This window comes from Taudactylus pleione, unplaced genomic scaffold (assembly GCF_031769625.1).
Source record: "Taudactylus pleione unplaced genomic scaffold, aTauple2 ptg000496l, whole genome shotgun sequence".
NCBI classification, from domain to species: domain Eukaryota; kingdom Metazoa; phylum Chordata; class Amphibia; order Anura; family Myobatrachidae; genus Taudactylus; species Taudactylus pleione.
In genome coordinates, this window is record NW_028284898.1 from 632175 (window position 1) to 651084 (window position 18910).

The 18910-nt window shown below is 37.5% G+C and overlaps 1 protein-coding gene across 1 annotated transcript in view; it reads right to left on the reverse strand.

Moving 5' to 3' along the window:
- The window catches only part of LOC148502461 (uncharacterized), a 48223-nt gene extending 30294 nt beyond the window's left edge, over positions 1 to 17929 (reverse strand). Inside the window, exons 1-2 of the mRNA XM_088449797.1 lie at positions 17863 to 17929; positions 12286 to 13758 (exon numbers count right to left, since the gene is read on the reverse strand). Of these exons, the coding sequence (XP_088305923.1) occupies positions 12286 to 13758; positions 17863 to 17929 (1540 nt within the window). The remainder of the gene's footprint in view (positions 1 to 12285; positions 13759 to 17862) is intronic.
- Positions 17930 to 18910: the final 981 nt, after the last annotated feature.

The window sequence follows — 18910 nt, forward strand, 5'->3', positions numbered from 1 at the left end:
TCCGGATTCTACAAGGTAGTGGCTGCTGAGGGGCACATCAAGTCTCTATTGTTACTGGTAATCATTTTTTATAATGTTTAGGTTCTTAGGTTGGAACTCTGGTGGCTCTGAACATGGGCTGCTTCCTCATTGTTTTACTTTTGTCATTTATTTTGTCATTTATCCCATCTACAAACAAGGTGGCCCTAATTCAATTTTCCTTCTGTTTTCACCTTTTGTTTTTCTCTCCTTTCGTTCCGTTTCTACTTTTGTTTTGGGTACTATTTTATATTCTATCATGTTGCTTGCTGACATAATTTTTTTCTTTCCCTCAAGGCTCTTCTGCATTTCTTACTCACCAACATGATGGTTACGTTTTTCTCTTTAAATATCCATAGGCATAATTCCCCAAATAAACTACAGTTGGCTCTTCCATTGACATAAAGATAATGTAGTGACCCTTTAGGAACCTAATTTTTAATCCAATTCTTAAAAGATGCTAGATCCTGGTTGTGTAATATGCAAATGGTCTGTTCAAATGACATGTTTAGCAATTTTATTTCAATATTTGGTAAAATTTTTCCTTGCCCAAAAAAATAGAAGTCAAGCATGGCCATTGTCTTATTCTAACAGGTGAACTTGAGGGTAAAGAGGTCACTTTAGTGTCTCTGTACATGCTCATTTCATTGTAGATCTATTTTTGCAATGGGAATTAGGGGCTGTCCAGAAAACTAAACAGGGACTTTTAATTATAATGGGTGATTTTAATTTGGTTCAAGACCCTAAATTAGACAAATCACTAATGTATCACCTGCAGCATGTGAGTCATGGGTAGTCCCTTCAATGGCCTTACGGAATTGCTATCTTATGTAGATGAGTGTTTCAGTTTTGCTGAAAACCACCTCCCTCCACAAATTTTGGGGTTCTGAGTTGAATCGAGTCCTAGTTCAGATCACTATGGGGGTCCGAGTAGAAGCAAGTCCTGACTTGGGTGTTCTCGCCAAGTTTCGGAATCTTGACATAAAAAACGGATCTCACATGTTTTGGATTGCATTTCTGTCCATCCCTTATGATTTAGGTGCTGTGAGGTAGAAATGAATGTTATCAATGTTATACTATAGGAACAAAGACACATCCAAGTTACATGATTTTAGATGTTTTTATACATTTTTAAAGAAATACGTGCTATGTTGAATAAGGCCTTTTGTTTTACGATCTCTGAATTCTTGCAAGATCATAATAAACAGAACATTTTGATGCTCCTTTGTCTTCCAGGTTTTCTCCCATTAGGCTTTCCATCTGCCACAGGTCACCAACAAAAGCTGATTTTAAATTTTCCTTCAGCAATCACTTGTTATATTGCAGCAGATCAGAATCAACAATTTGTGCCCTTGCCACAAACAATGCTTAACATGATCTGGAATGTACATGAGGTGGAATCTATGACCAGGGTTCTTTATAATATCTCCAAGTCATGCATTAAGGTGTGGTAGTCCAGGATGTGAAGCTTCAATCTCCAATACCCTTTATGCTTATATTCTCAGCTCTGCATGTGCAACATAATTCTTGCAAGCACTATCTGATTATGGGCTTAATTTCTAACAATAAGGAAGATACCATTATGAGTGACAAGGACCCCCTTACTCACTAATGTGCGCTTTATCAGTAAGGAAAAAATGTAAGTGAAATAGATCGTTTTACTCATCAGTTGTGAGCTTATTAATGATGGATCAATTGATCAAATAAAGTGTTTTTGTTGAAAAATAAAGATAGTACAATAAGGGCAAACGGGGGTGTTAGGCTACAGCTATTGGATCACTTTTTTGACAATCGGCCATCTGAGTAACTCTAAGGTTATTCAGAATGGCCGGTGTTTTTACGCTGATGGGGCCAGGAATCTGCATCAGAAGACGCAGACCATGGACTAGGCATTCCCACAAAATGGAGGCGACACCTCCGTTTTGCGGAACAAACCCAGTCACCCCCCCCAAAATGGTGGCTTACCAGACAATGCGTGCATTCATGCAGGACCCATTCAGCACATGCGCAGAATGGAACCTGTGCATGTGCAGGCACCCCACTATTGTTTTTTGTGCATAATCCATCCAGTTTGCATAAAAATCCAAATCAGGCCCTCACAATGATCAAATAAGGAACAATACAATGTACATGTAAAAATCCCTAAAATATTGCATTTTATCTGGACCAATAAAAACACATAAATAATATATTTTACATATACAATAAAACACTACAAAAATCTGAAAAATAAAATGTATATGTATTGTATATATATTATATATATGAATCAGAAAACAAAAGCAAAAAAAATGCTAATTTTTCAGCTTCCTCGGTCCACCCCTCTACCCTCTTTTATCATCCTTTACTGTGAGCCACAAAAAAATAGATCATTGTGGTATTTTTTCTGACATCAGTTTACTTTGTGCATATGATGTCATGTGTTACTGAGCATATATGTCTTTTTCTGTTCTTCTGTTTTGTTTTTACATGATCTACTGTCAACTGAATGTTGTATTGTCATTTTTTTGATATACTAAATAAAGTTATTAAGAAAAAAATGCACCTACAGTAGCAGTGCAATTATACTGGCTTGTGAATAGTACACAGCGAAGGTCATTTGCTTTTATTTTGCAAAATTCAATAATCAGCTATAGTATTGTGTTCTTCTAATTCATTTGTAGGTTCATAGGTACTCATTTAACAATAGAGGTTTCTCTCACTTGAGTGATGTCATTGTGCTACAGTACATGAGGTAGGGCGCATCTCTTAATCAGTGGTGATTATATATAGTCATATATAATGAATCAACTTGCTTATTAATTACTCTTTTTTTAAATAACAGAAAATAAAAATAAGGATTTTGAGATTTCTCCACATCTTACACACAAAGCAAGAAAATTATTTTTTAGTATTTTATTTTTATTAAAATCTTAAATTATAACATATACAGGCAAAACAACAATATAAATATATAAATAAACATGTACAATAATATGTTTAATACTGCATGTACATTTTCTTTTAACAATGTGCAGCACAACATGGAAAATTATGTATGTAGATGCGGTAATCATAGCTTGGAATATTTTTATTGAAAATATAATACATGTTAAATTGCATAAAAAATAATACTGTAAGAATTTTAAATCAGTTTAAGTCTTAACAAGCTCATTTCTGTGCTTTACAGAATATTGGCTTGGACAAGTTAATGAACAAATGCATATTTTTTTCTTGTACCCTCCCTTCCTTTGTCTACACCAGTGGTTCTCAAACTCAGTCCTCAGGGCCCCACACAGGTCACGTCTTCCGGGTCACCCAGTAGGAGCACAGGTGTAGTTATTATTCACTGACACATTTTAAATGATTCACAGGTGGAGCTAATTATTTCACTTGTGATTCTGTGAGGAGACCTGGAAAACATGCACTGTTTGGGGTTCTGAGGACGAGATTGAGAACCTGTGGTCTCCACCATCTTCCACCATGACATATTTCTTATATGCTTCCAACATTTCTGCTTGTCCCCTTCTTTCTTCTTTCTATCCTTCCTGCTCCCTTCCAACATTTTTTTCTATTTCTACTCTATCCCTGTATGCTGATTTGTTTTTCTCTCTGTATAGTCCCCTCTCAGTTATCTTTTTTATTTGCCCTTTCCCTCCATTCCACTCTTATCTCTCTCATAGCTCCCAGATTTATGGCCCTTAAAAGGGATGGAACCTGTAGGAAAGTGGGCCATTGTGCAAATTTGGGTGAGATTGGCCAGTTTATCACTTAGCCAGCAATGCATAGAATTTATTATTTTGAAACCTGTATAATTGCGCCTCACTTTAATTTCATTTTTAGGAAACTAAGATATTGAAGAACCAAGAACAGTTTGTTTTCTTATTTAAAATATTTTGTGAATTAAAGTCAGAAAAAAAGATTAAAGTCAAAAAGATTTAGTTAAATAAAACTTCCATAGATAATTCTTAATTTTTACAATTTCTGTCATTATTTCCCTGGATTTCCTAAAGTACTCGGGGGGTACATTTACTAAAGTGAGAGTTTTTAGAAGTGAGTTTTAGAAGATATGTTGCCCATAGTAACCAATCAGATTCTGCTTAACATTTAACTAGCACCTTCTAGAAGATAATAGCTAGAATCTGATTGGTTGCTATGGGCAACGTCTCCTCTAAAACTCACTTCTAAACACTCTCACTTTAGTAAATTTACCACCTGTAGTCCTATTTTGGCACTGAAAATCTATAGCTCAAAAAGTCTGACATTTGTTGCTTCTACAGTATATTAACAGGAATGGGGGGGATAAAATTGTGTCTACATTAATACATTTGGAATTTCAAAGTAGAGTTTAAAATATTTTAATGTAATTAGCAAAGTTTGTTTCACCTACGTGTTCAGACTTTGCCCAAATGGCATTTCACAAAAAATACAGTACTAAAAATGGATAAAACATACAATATTGGATTAATCATTGTAGTACTGGAACCTCTTCCTCTATTCACATCATAGTCCTCTCCCATACTGGATACAGCAGACAGTTCTATATTGCTTTCCAATGTGGGTTAAGAAAGGCTGCAATGGATCCCTTGGCCTATTATAAGGTGAACAAGTATCCTCGGCAGTACGATTTGGTCAAATAAAGTATGAAGTACTTGATGAGAATCTGGGAGCATATATCTGTAGAGATATATAAGAGTAATGATGAGTGGTGATGTCATGTTATACAAGTGGTGCTATCATCACTTCAATATTTACAATAAAAGTTGAAGTCACCTCTGAGTTTAAAAAATTAAAAAGAATAAATACTTAACATGGCAATTGAACACTGAATTCTAAGGTCTATCTAATATTTAAAAAATGATATAGCAAATAATAAGTACCAAAAAAAATTATTAATACATTTCATAAATATACATGTCAAATTACTCAAACATTGCTTTGAGAAAAATGTCCCATAAAGACTATTTAGTACTGTGCACTAGGGATGGCCATTGGGGTAGCCTCCATCGATGGTGACAAACTATGTGGTCTGGTACTATTGATGGTTTTAACTCTTGGTGGTTTGAGCATGCACAGAAGATGGCCATGTAGCTGGGAAGATTACTTTGCACCTGTGCGATGGCTGGGCTGGCTACATCCCAAAGCTCAAATTCAACTAATGACTTGGAAGCGAGGCCAGGACTTGGGGGTGGAGTCTTGGTTGGCATCGCAGGGCACAGGGGGGTAGATGTGCTAAACCTTGGAGACAGATAAAGTGGACAGATATACAGTACCAAACAATCAGCTCCTAACTGTCACTTTACAGACTGTGTTTGAAAAATGACAGTTAGGAGCTGATTTTTTGGTCCATTATCTCTCGCCACTTTATTTCTTTCCATAGCTTAGTTCACCAACCCCCCTCTGTATGTGTAAGAGCTGTCTCTGGGGGCAGTGCAGGGCTTCTGACTGACAGCTAAGCCTGTCAAGTAAACTAGTGCACCATCCGGCACACTGTTGTGTAAGAGCCAAAGCCAGGGGTGGTGCAGCACTGAACAAAAACAAAACCAGCAATCCCACAGCTGCCATATTGATGGTGGGAAACCATTTAGATCTCCACCATTGATGGTTAACTCACCAGTGGGTGACCATTGACAGTTTCTAACCTTCGATGGTCAATGGCCTTCCCTAAGGGTCCTGCAATCCCCTGTGAGGGAAATGGGACAGCCTTGTAGAAGAAGAATGGCCGCAGGAGCATGGGGGGTCAGGAAGGAGCAGGGTGGACAGGACAGAGCCATGACCGGGGGCCAGAAGAGGATTAATATATACAGATGTGACATCATACAATAGGTCTTTAGTTGCGCCAAACAGCCCATCTCGGTGCACCAGGTCTTTTTTGCTCAAACTGTGCATGTTATTTGAATAAATTAAAAACTGTAAGAAACAAAACTACTCTGCTAGATTACACTGATCAATTTGATGTGCGACACTCAGGGCCTGATTCAGAGCCGGACGCTATTTGCGAACGGTTGTTCAGAAAAAGGGGCCAGATATTTAAATAGAGCGCTCGCTCTTTGCGGTCTGTTGATGCCTCTATGCCTGAATGAGCGAACAAAACAAGTGCTCGCTATTTTGTAAAAAACGCCCCCTGACCGGTCGCATCCTACGTCATCTCCGCTATTTATTTGATTAATCGAGTACATCGAAAGGCGTATGAACTGCTCGCAGTGCTTGTGGTTGGATTTTCCTACCGCAATCATACGAGCAGTTCAGGCTAAGAAACAACCAAGTGACGTGGTTGATGACGCTGCTTTGTTAATTATGCACACCCTTAAAACGCCCGTTTTGACCTTTTGGCACGCCTGCGTTCGGATCACCACTCCCCGTTTTCAAGCACCTTCCCCTGTTACCACCCTCAAACGCCTCATCCTGTCACTCAAATTAGCAGGCATTCGCTATTTTGCGAGCACATGAATTTCGACCGCACTGACTGGTTCGCGCATGCGTATTACGAGCCGTACGCATGCGCAGTTGTGCGAACATCGCTCGGAGCGAACGAGCGGCCGCTTACGAGCGGCTCTGAATCAGGCCCTCTGTGTGCAAATGCATCTGAATCTATATACAAAGTGCTGTGATACAGCGGCCATGGCTTTTTCGCATGCCATGTTCCATGTGCGACTTTGTACATTTTTAAAACTAATCCTTGTACAGTTAAATTTACAGCCCAGCATCTGTAGTATATTTTTGGCCTGATTCAGAGATGTACACTAACCCGATGTTTAGCGTACATTTCCGATGTTTAGGGGACTGCACAAGCGCAGTACCCATTCTGCATATGTCCTGATATGCTGCAGAGTTTGGGGGTGGAGAGGGGGCATGGCTGGTCATAGTTCCTGGAAACGGATGAATAGGCCAGGGTCTTCGTTGGTGCATGCAGATTTCCCGGCCTCACAAGTGAACAGACACTGGTCAGGCTGAGGAATGCTTTGGCTTACGCAGCCTGGTCAAGGAAGCAAACATCGCGACTATCGGTCATTATGGTGATTTGAGGCTGCATCTACGAATGCTGCACTTGGATTGCAAATGCAATGCAGGAGGTTTATATTTCCTAAAGACCCCTCCCTCTGCATTTGCATATTGCTGAATAGTAATGCACAGCAGCTTCTGAGCTTGTGTACAATACCATCAATCCCTTAATCAGGCCCTTAGAATCGTGTTTTGATGTATCTGCGATGCACACAAGATGCGGAAAAAGATGGCACACCGTTCTTCTAGAGCATCTCAGGGGTTTATTCCTCATCTGGGGCCGTAAGTATCCACCTCACTGTGGAAGATACTTATCGCTGGAGCAATTCATCATTGCTCTGGTGCAGAGACAGCTGCTTTGAAAAGCAGCTGTCCCCGCGATTCATAGCAGCATTACTTACCTCTTCCCTTCACCAGCATCTGTACATGTGTGACCTTAGGACACATATGTGCAAAGCTGCTGGGGAGGCAGGGAGGAGCCAGAAAAGGGATCCTCTCAGTTTCCTCTCTGTATCCCCAATACTCCTTCCCATAGGAAAGAGAGGGGCTCCACAAACAAGCGCCATTTGAAGATTGAGTTTGTTCTCACAGGCAAACTCCAAAAACTTTAAGTGCTGAATATCAGCTGGTCCTATCAGACCCATGATGACCAATGGCCCATTACCTTACACATTGTTAAGAGCCATCGTAGTTATGAATAGGTCCATCAGTTTTGCCACACATCTCGCACCATATGGCGTAAAGACATTAGATGTATGAGGACTCATTATAAAAATAGTTGTACAGAGTTGTAAATTTCTGCAAATCAAACTTCTAGCTTGTCTTTTACATTCCCATCAGTTTATTTATAACCATGTTTTTCACAGAATGAATAGAGCAAGGCTGAGAAAAGGTTGATAAATTCAGCTGTTTGGTTTGGATGGTGTAAAACAAGATACTAAGGGCCTGATTCAGTAAAGGATGCTAGTACACAACCGAATGGAAGTGATTGTGCAATATCATCCAATGCATATGCAGATGTGGCAGGAGGTGTATGTCTGAAAATACACCTCCTCGCTGCATCTGTGATCCAAGTGCAGCGACCGTAGACACTACCTCGGATTACCATCGCAACCATCATTACCATTAGTCACAATGGTTGCTCCCCTGGCCAGGTTGTGTAAGCTGAGATTTACTTAATCTGGCCGGTTCCTGGCAGCCCACGATGACAGGAAATCTGCATCCACCAATGAAGAGCCTGGCCTCGACCCTCTTGGAAGACAGGGGCAATGTGCTCCCATTTCCAGGAATGCTTGCCAGTTATGCCCCCATTTTGCCCTCCAAACGTTGCAGCATGTCTATCATGCTATGGTTTGGGAGTGAGATTGTAAGACCCATTCTGCACATGCACAGAACCCAAAACATTGAGTATGTATACACACATTCAGGTTTGCAGACTGTACATCTCTAAATCAGGCTCTTAGGCTTTCCGCTAACAAAAAGTAAAAAATTGTAAGGTCAAATGCCTTATTAAGGAGATATTTCACAGAATGGTCTTGAATTTAATTTTCATCACCATATGCAGCTATTTCTAGCAATTTTAATAATCATATTTGTTATTTGTGTCCAAGCTTACAGCATAACGACTATTTGTGATCATTACTTATACTATATTATATATATATATATATATATATCAATCAGAGTGTTATAATAGACAGGTACAGTATTTGTTAGTGTACTTACCCTAAAAATAATGAATACAATGAAGATAAATATTACTGCGGTGCAAGCACTTATAAGTACAACAATCCAGGATTCAATTGGTATTCGAGATGAATTTACTGTAGAAAAGGATAATGATGACAATGATGATAATATTATTAATAATAATAATAACAACAACAATAATACTGTATTTAAATTCACTGCCTTTGCTCATTAACTCAGATTAGATGACTGAAAAACTGGTGACATTTAAACATTTTGTAGAACTCTCAAAAATTTTGCAAAAAGTTGACTTATGGAAGCCGGACACCACAATCACCTAACATAAGTTTGACAGGAGCATTACAATAGTAATTTGTGACATTGTGGTATCCATTCACTTCTACTGTCTAACTCTCAAGGGGAAATTACATTTTTGACCATTGGCCGTAATGTGCCTTCCAAGAAGCCCAGGCAGACATCATTCATTTGCTCAGAAAAATAAGACTTGTTTTATCACTATAATTCTGTAGATGGGAATTTGCACTATGGCAGATAAAGGAGAATTGAAACTCCCCCTTAGGCTTCCTGCAGCTCAAATCTCACTCTACACATGTTTTACTATAATATACAAAACACCCATCTCACATCTATGATGGATCTACTGTATCTCACTTTAAAGCTGTCTACATATGGATGTACAGGATAATGAATACATTATACATTGCAATAGGGTCAGAATATACATTCTAACTGTTGTAAAATACACCAAATAACACTTTAAATAAAAGTGCAAAAAGTAATACTAGATGAGCTTTTCAAGGCCCGTATAAGTTAAAAAATTAATTTTCAATTTTAATTCCAGACCATTAAACTGGACAAAACCCAACATACTGTATTATGATTCTTGCAAAATCATTTCACTCATCTACAGTTTTTTTTATTTTAGATACAGTACTTTTACAAAGAGTTATCTACAAGATTAACAGATTATATAATTTTTTTTAGTAACCTACAGTAAACTCCACTCTGCTGGACAAGATTAATAGAAATTAGACATTACCACAAATGTTTTTATCAAGAGAAGTTAACCACTTAAACTGGCAAATATTTTTTTCCTAAAAACTGCTCAGAAATTTTAATTTTTTTATGATTGAATTCAGTCAAGAACATCTATTTATATTTTATCCAACATAAAAAATTTTTGTTTTTTGAAAAAATGTAAATACATAACATAAATTTTTACTTATCAGATATCAATATTTTGGACTATAGATGATCAGACCATTACGACATTGTGACTTGCAGTTCACCAGCTCCTCTAAAAATCCAGCATGTATACATTGGAGGTTTGCTACATTTACATTTCCCTTATGGCTGCTCCTCTCTGCACCTACAAGGGTGGGGGCTCCTGCCATGCTGACCAATCCGCAGTGATCGGAAGTATGACAGACACTGGGGTAGGGTGAAGAGATTCCATTGGTCTTGCTGAAAAATTATCTTCAGCATGTAAAATATCAACTTGGCACAAGGTTATTCATATTCATTTAGCTGAGAGAATTTGAGATTACAGTGGCTTTTTTCTCGCAGCTTCAGAGCAAATGCAAAGTTTGGAAAAAAGGCGATTAAAGGTAAAAATGTTGGGGACTTCATTCAGAACCCCTGGGGAACTCCTCCTAATTAGTCAATTAGCATAATCAGATGTCATTATTGGGGTAAAATTCTGAAAAGTATAGAATAATGGGTTAAAAGATGTACAGGTGTTTTAAAGATTGCAAGTGGAAGTTACAGGTCTTTTTATTTTTGGCATTTTTATGCACCTAAAATGTAACTAAAGTATTTATTAAAACAAAAAAAATAGCTTATCGGTTTTTTTACTTTCTTTTTGAAAAATGCAATAATCAGCCATTTAGAACATTTTAAAAGCTTTAAATATTTTTCTTAGGACAGTAACAGACTTCTATACTGTTATCTAATATTCATTTGATTGTTTTAGGCTACAGACTGATATCACCATTTTTTTTAAAATCCCCTCTGGTTTTTGGCATAAAAATTATCGCGCTCTATATTTTTTCCTTTGCATAACGTGTAAAATTGGGAGCATGCATAGCTGAGTTAATTAAAGTTTTCGAAATATCCGCCTTCATTTTCACAGAGAAAATGTATTGGTCAAATGAATATGCATCTACTGTATGAATTCCTGCTGCTACATTTATTTATCTAGTAATGCATTGGAGTATCTATTACACAGGCCTCTGGATACGGGAAGCCCATACCACACACCCTGCATCCATTCACAATACTTATCTCTCTGTTGGCACCACATGCATTACTGGGAGCATGGCACAAGCACAATGTTTCTGGATATCTGTGTCCCACTTATCACTAAAATCCTGTTACAGACATCATGTTGTTGGATTTCAATGCATGTACACTGCAAAAATCACCATAAATATGGCACTTTCACTATTTTCTCAGAGATTGGTGTATATGCAGTAGACTCTAGCAGAGGGCCAAAGTCTACTTAGCAATCCACCAGTGAGATGTTGTGTATGCGGAGGCTACACATCGGTCCTCCTCTCTCTTAATCTGATCCTGTAACAATGTTTTAAAGTGCTAGTTTGACAATACCACAGGACAGATATATATCATTGACATTTTTCCAGTTCTATTTATAGACTATAAATTTGGTGAAATTAGAATTTGGAATTACAATGTTGAACTGTGAAGCATAAATGGTGCTTGAAAATGATATTACCGGTACTTTTCAGCCTATTACCCATAAAACTATTTTTACCATTACATTTTGTTTAGCTCTACAGAAAACTTTTATATATTATTATTATTATTATTATTATTATTATTACAACAACTAGTATAAAGGACAAGTAAAAAATGTATACATCTAAAGTAGGGTTGTAAAAAGATACACATGATCAAACTTTCATAGAAGTTTGGATGCTACATCTCCCTTGATAAATATTTCAAAGAATAACTTAAACTAATTATTTGCTTTAAAACTAAAAATATCATATAAATTTAATAATAAAACCACCCCCATAATAAATATATTTTAATGAATCCCCATCTAGTGCAACTATATAGAACTTTGTCTGGAATTGAATCATCTTTGGTGGACAACATTTTATGCAGTGTTGAGTAGACAATAGGAGTCAGATTTCTGAACTGCGCTAGTTGAATGGAGGATAATGGGAATGTATTAAATCTTGAGATTTACAGATCCTTCAACTATATTATAATTGCGTGTGTATTCAAGTCCAGGAAAATAAGTGTTAAATAAACTATTATTACCTTGTATTAGACTGTAAAGTTGCAAAGTGCAGCCACATGAGGCGTAATGGTAGCATGATAGAGAATAGAGGACTGTAACTATAAAATTAATTTTAAAATAATTAGATCAAGTTTGACTGAATTATGTATAGTTAATGCAAATTTGCTTTATATTACATATCAAATTATTATGTAAATAATTTATATTATTAAAATAATTTATATTATTATCTATTTCAATTTTTAACCAGTTTTTTCAGCTTCTCAAATAAGAATTTTATATTGCTGCTCCTACGATAGTAAACTTACCAATGTTTGCTGGATTTACTCCAGGTGAGGATGTACTTCCAGTGTTTACAGTGGTACTTCCAGTGTCTGCAGTAGTACTTCCAGTATTGACACTTGTGCTTGCGGTGTTTGCTGTGGTACTTCCAGTGCTTGCAGTGGTGCTTCCAGTATTGACACTTGTGCTTGCAGTGTTTGCTGTGGTACTTCCAGTGTTTGCAGTGGTATTTCCTCTGTTTGCAGTAGTACTTCCTGTGTTAACACTTGTGCTTCCAGTGTTTGCAGTGGTACTTCCAGTGTTAGCAGTGGTGCTACCAGTGTTGGCGCTTGTGCTTCCAGTGTTTGCAGTGGTATTTCCTCTGTTTGCAGTCGTACTTCCTGTGTTAACACTTGTGCTTCCAGTGTTTGCAGTGGTACTTCCAGTGTTAGCAGTGGTGCTACCAGTGTTGGCGCTTGTGCTTCCAGTGTTTGCAGTGGTACTTACAGTGTTAGCAGTGGTATTTCCAGTAATTGCAGTGCTACTTGCAGTGTTGACACTTGTGCTTGCAGTGTTTACAGTGGTACTTCCAGTGTTGACACTTGTGCTTGCTGTGTTTACAGTAGTACTTCCAGTGTTTGCAGTGGTACTTCCTGTGTTAATACTTGTGCTTCCAGTGTTTGCAGTGGTACTTCCTGTGTTAACACTTGTGCTTCCAGTGTTTGCAGTGGTACTTCCAGTGTTGACACTTGTGCTTGCAGTGTTTACAGTGGTACTTACAGTGTTAACACTTGTGCTTCCAGTGTTTGCAGTGGTACTTCCTGTGTTAACACTTGTGCTTCCAGTGTTTGCAGTGGTACTTCCAGTGTTGACACTTGTGCTTGCAGTGTTTACAGTGGTACTTCCAGTGTTGACACTTGTGCTTCCAGTGTTTGCAGTGGTACTACCAGTATTTGCAGTAGTACTTCCTGTGTTTACAGTGGTACTTTCTGTGTTAACACTTGTGCTTCCAGTGTTTGCAGTGGTAATACCAGTGTTAGCAGTGGTACTACCAGTGTTGGTGTTTGTGCTTCCGGTTGTTCTTCCAGTGTTAGCAGTGGTACTACCAGTGTTGGAACTTGTGGTTCCAGTGGCTGCAGTGGTACTACCAGTGTTGGTGCTTGTGCTTCCGGTGGTACTTCCAGTGTTAGCAGTGCTACTGCCAGTGTTGATACTTGTGCTTCCAGTGGTACTTCCAGTGTTAGCAGTGGTACTTTCTGTGTTGACACTTGTGCTTGCAATGTTTACAGTAGTACTTCCAGTGTTTGCAGTGGTACTTCCTGTGTTTACAGTGGTACTTGCTGTGTTAACACTTGTGCTTCTCGTGGTTGCAGTGGAGCTTCCAGTGTTAGCAGTGGTACTACCAGTGTTGGCACTTGTGCTTCCAGTGGTACTTCCAGTGTTGACACTGGTGATTGCAGTGCTTGGAGAGGTACTTCCAGTGTTGGCACTTGTGCTTGCAGTGCTTGGGGTTTGTGCATCTGTGCATGGAAACATACAATTTGATATGTATATATAAATTCAGAAAATATCTAAAATATAGTATTCCAATACAAAATGCTGCTGTAATAATTCATTTTTCAACTAATATAAACATTTTCACTTATTTGTTTTGGTTCTCTTTGGTAGCAAAACTATACTTTCTAGGATATGTTTCATATTTTGGGTTATAGATTTACATTATGTCTTAGCGCTGCTGTATATTTAAAGCTTCCTGCATTCTGGTCAATTGGGCAAAGTGGCCATATCCCTGAAAAATGAAACAAAAAACTAGTTGTTTAATTATATTAAGGATTGTGATTAGCATTCATTCTGTCAATTTTATAATCACATGGTATCAACTATGGAAAATAAGATTTTATTACGACCCCCTCTGCCAAAGCAACTCAAGGGAACATTAACTCTGCACTTTCTAATGCAAGTCTCTATTCTTTCTAGAGGTCTAGAAGACAGAGATGCAGGATCAATCATATGGACTAAAGAGAAGCAGGAAATCAAGACTGTAGGCTAGAATAGGGAACAGATTGTATCCAACAACACCAAGTTGTGATCATAGTCTTGTTTTAAATTGTTGCATGCATATTGTATTACCAAACGTTTATTACAAGAAGCTCATAATTCCTACTTTTGCAAACTCAAAATTTTCCTACAGATGTCTATTGCTATAATATTAAGCATTGAAATAAACCATATATAGGATCAACCACCAGTGAACAATTTTGTTAGGAAATAACACACTAACACTTCAGCATAAGATTTATTAATTTGGGTGTGATATAATTAGAATGTATGAGTCAGCCCTATATAATTAAAGGTATCTTCTGATCTTAGCCATGACATTAACAAATATTGTGCAGTGCAAATGAATCAGAGCAACTGCATACTCTTGTAAGTCAAAGAAAGAACTTTGCTGGCAATATGTAATTATATTTTTATTGCAAAATACCAGGGCTGGTAGTTTCTCAAAAGGGGAGAAGCAGTGTAATTTTGGGGTCACGACTTCTGAGGCTTTTGAGCCCTGGGTTGTCCATTTTCGGCTGGTTTTACATTATGGCAGTAGGACTCCACGCTGTGTGTCTCAGTGCTATAGTGTAAGCCCCAAACTGGTTCAGCCTGGTGCTGATTATAGGGAAATAGGGGTGGATGCTATTTCCCCCCTTTTTTCCTGTACCAAACCAGGCTGAAAGGTCCAAGGCTGGTTATGGATTTAGGGGGGCTTCCCATGCTATTTTTTTAAAAACTTTTTATTTACTTGTAACCCTAAAGAGACTGCACAGACCATAGTTAACAGTACAGTGCCTCTCCAAAACTCTCCAGCCACAGACAAGTGTAATAATTTGGGTGGGTTTGCCATAATTTTTGTAGCATTTTTTGGATGATTTTAAACCAAACGATAGTCAATTTTCAATTTCTATTGCCATCTATGTGAAAGTATTGATTGATTGTCCAATATTATATAAAGTTCTAAACTCAGATTTTTGGTCGTTTTTGCATTGGCTTTGTCTTTAGACAATCTCTAATTTGCAAACTAGATGGCAAACTGAACAGAAATGCAAAGTCGACCTTTAGTAAATCTACTTCCTAGAGCCTGGGAACAAGTGTTAAAAATTATGCATGTTAAATTACAAAAAAAGAAAAAAAAATCCATTCTGTTTATATTGCATGTTTCAAATCACTACATAAACTGAAAACTCTTTTACCTTATCAATATTTTTTAATCTACTATTCTATTATAACACCCAGAGTTACCGATACTTAAAAAAAAGATATCGGTACCCACCTAAAGTGACAAGTTGATACAACATGTATAGTAGTATCAAATACTCTAACAAGTCTTCACATGCTGATTTAATTAATTCTAGAATTATGTTTTCCAATTTCTGCAAACAGTTATAATAATTAAAGAGAACTATACAAGAAAAAACATTAATAACACCTAAAATGAGAAACTACAGTATATACACCCAAACATGCAACAATTCTATGAATATTAATCAAAAAACCAAAAGATTGCTGATTTCTAGTATTTGAGGCAAAATCATTGTGTACTTGTGAACAAATTAACATATATTACAGTATCCCAAAGTTTCAATTTAATATTGTAGGTCTGGCAATATTGGTACACTGAAGTTTTCATTTATGAAGTGCAGCAAGGGCCTGATTGAGAGGTGGGCACACTGTTTTTGAAGTTGAGCAAGTTTTTGCTCCTGCGCATACATAAAAAATTAAATCCCTGCAGTGCATGCAATCTGCTGAATGTAGACTGTTGCACATGGGAGCGTTGGCAATTGGAAAAGCGAGGCAAGACCATGGGCATTGCTGGGTGGTGACTGGGGGGTGGCCTTAAGTGAATGGAGTAAAAGGTTGTCTCATGGGTGTATTCTAGGAGTGTTGGGGGCATGTCAGTGAGCCATAGCCACAGATGCCATGTTATACGAATTTCAGAAGGAGACACTGCGTCTGCCACAGGCTGTTGATAGGGTCAATGGTGCATGTAATGCTGCACTGATGGCGGAGTTAAACCATCCATGGTCATTGAAAGTTGGCATCCCAAGGCTTGCACTGTCCAGTGCAGGCTAGCACATAAGGGTAGTACACTGCGGATCCATAAAAAGTCACAATTGCAAGTGCAATAGTGACCACCTCTGAATTATTCCATCAATGTGCAAAATTACTTTGATTTACACAAGTATGCACTAATGACTTAAACCAGGAGTAGCCAACCTCTGTCCTCGAAAGCTACTAACAGTTCACGTTTTCCAGACCACCTAGCTGGCGCACAGGTGTATTCATTACTCACTAACACATTTGAAAAGATCCATAGGTGGAACTAATTATTACACTTGTGATTCTGTGAGGAGACCTGAAAATATACACTGTTGGTAGCTCTCGACAACCAGGGTTGGCTACCCTTGATTTCAACTAATGATTTAACCTTTCAGTGCAGCTAATGTACTCTTCAAATTTGAAAATGCTTCCACAGCTAGTAATGGCAATAGATTTGTGGGGAGGTGGAAAAATATTTAAGCATGCACTGTGCAAAAGTGTAATCTCCTACCACTATTGGACCATCTTGTGTTTTTTAAACTAGCCACTACTACTTTTAAACTTCACTTAAATTAATCATTTGAGTGAGGGACATCATGACTCCCTATATCACATGTGACACTTGTGTGTCCTAATTTTTTCTCTTACATTAGGGGAGATGTACTAAGCCTTGAAAGGTGATAGAGTGGAGAGTGATAAAGTACCAACTAATTTTCTCCTAACTGTCACTTTACAGGCTATGTTTGAAAAATGGTAGTTAGGAGCTGATTGGTTTGTACTTTATTACTAAGTTTATCACTTTTCAAGGCTTAGTACATCTCCCCCATTGTGCTTCTCTACCAAAGTGTAACTGGAAGAGACAAAATGGCATGAAAAGTGGAGGATGAGACTCCGTCAACTCAATATTTGCACAAAAATCAAGTCACGGGTGGAAATAGCATTCTATAATCCTTCAATAATCTCACTGAGCAAAACTGTGTTTTTGGATCCACAAATATAACAATGTCTGGCAAATTTGCCAATATTTTTGGGAAAAGCACTGGTCTAGCCAAGACGAGTTTCTCGACATTTTTAACTGTTGCTTTAGGCTTAATCTTTTAAAAGTTAAATGGTAGTTATTTCCACCAATAGTGCATGCCCACAAATGTTTATATCAATACAGTAGTACACGACACCTATTTCTATGGTCCAGGGATAGCACCCCTCATATTTATCCTGACAATTAAATGGAATTATAATATAAAGAGGGTTATGTGATATAGGTATTATGTACTGACTACTTTGGTGCGACCTATCTGTTTTGTAATCAATACAGTAGTATTCAAGTATTGACTGCATGGTTATATTTTTTTATATATTTCTTGAACCACAGTGAAAGCTTTTGCTAAACAATTTTAAATTACATTTTTGACATCTAACATCTACAGTAAATTATCATTATATGCAGTCATTTAGTGTTTGAATAATTCTAAATCTGAAATAAATAAAAAAACATCCTTAAACAAACTGTCTGGTTAACACATAAATATCATACTCACTTGTTTTGATCACTAGTAGTATAAGGAGAAAAAATCCTTTTATCACTGGCATATTTGCATGTCCCATATTATTGCTTGGCTATATTCTCTCCAGAACACTTTGACTGACAATCTTGGTATCCAAAACTCTTATCTGAATGAATTCCGCTTCTTATATACCCAAGAAGAGTATCTATATGCATTATTCACTTATGATTTATCATTTGTTAATAATAGCTGCATATGTTTAATCAACCCTTAAAATGTCTTGCAACAGATACCTTAATTATCCTATCACGTAGTATTCCATGCATATTTTCCCGGGTGCTCTAAAGGTGTGGCTCTCACTTGATGGAATTTATGGGAACAGCCCATTTTTGGTATCAGTTAGGACAAATTAGAGAATAATTGGCTTAATTTGCTAAACTATGACACATTACAAGGTATACATAGACCTGCATTGAAACTAATGATATCGTAAGTGATGAAATTTGTGCGAATCATAGCGATTCACAATTAGCAAACAAATCCAGATTTCCCCAAACTTTTTAAACTAATTTTCACAAATGGAGTTAATATAAAATAAAGGAGCCAATAAGCAAGGATAAACAATTGTTTAGGGGTCTATTTACTAAGCTGTGCTTCAGTTGACAAGATCCCATACCATGCAACCATGCCACCTTGCTGTATCCCCTGCCTTTTAAAGAGGATCTCTTCTGTCTCTCTGGTCCCCAGGCAGTGATGCAGTTGTCTGTGACTGCCGACATCACTGCTGGAATCGTGCCCCAGAATGTCATGCAAATCACTTGGAATTCAAAGAATGTTGTTTACACTATTCAATATGGTTGTGGGAAATCTTCCATAGGCAGAATATCTAGGCCATTAAAAATCAGGTTTGCATTGCATTTAAGGAAGTTAAGAAAAGGATTAGATACCCATTCATTATCTGCCATGATAGTGTCTCTAAATATATTAACAATTTTGGAGCAATAAAATTAATAAAAACCGAATTGGCAGATTTATCTCGCCTCGGATCAGGCAGAATCTGAGATGTCATTTATAAATCAAA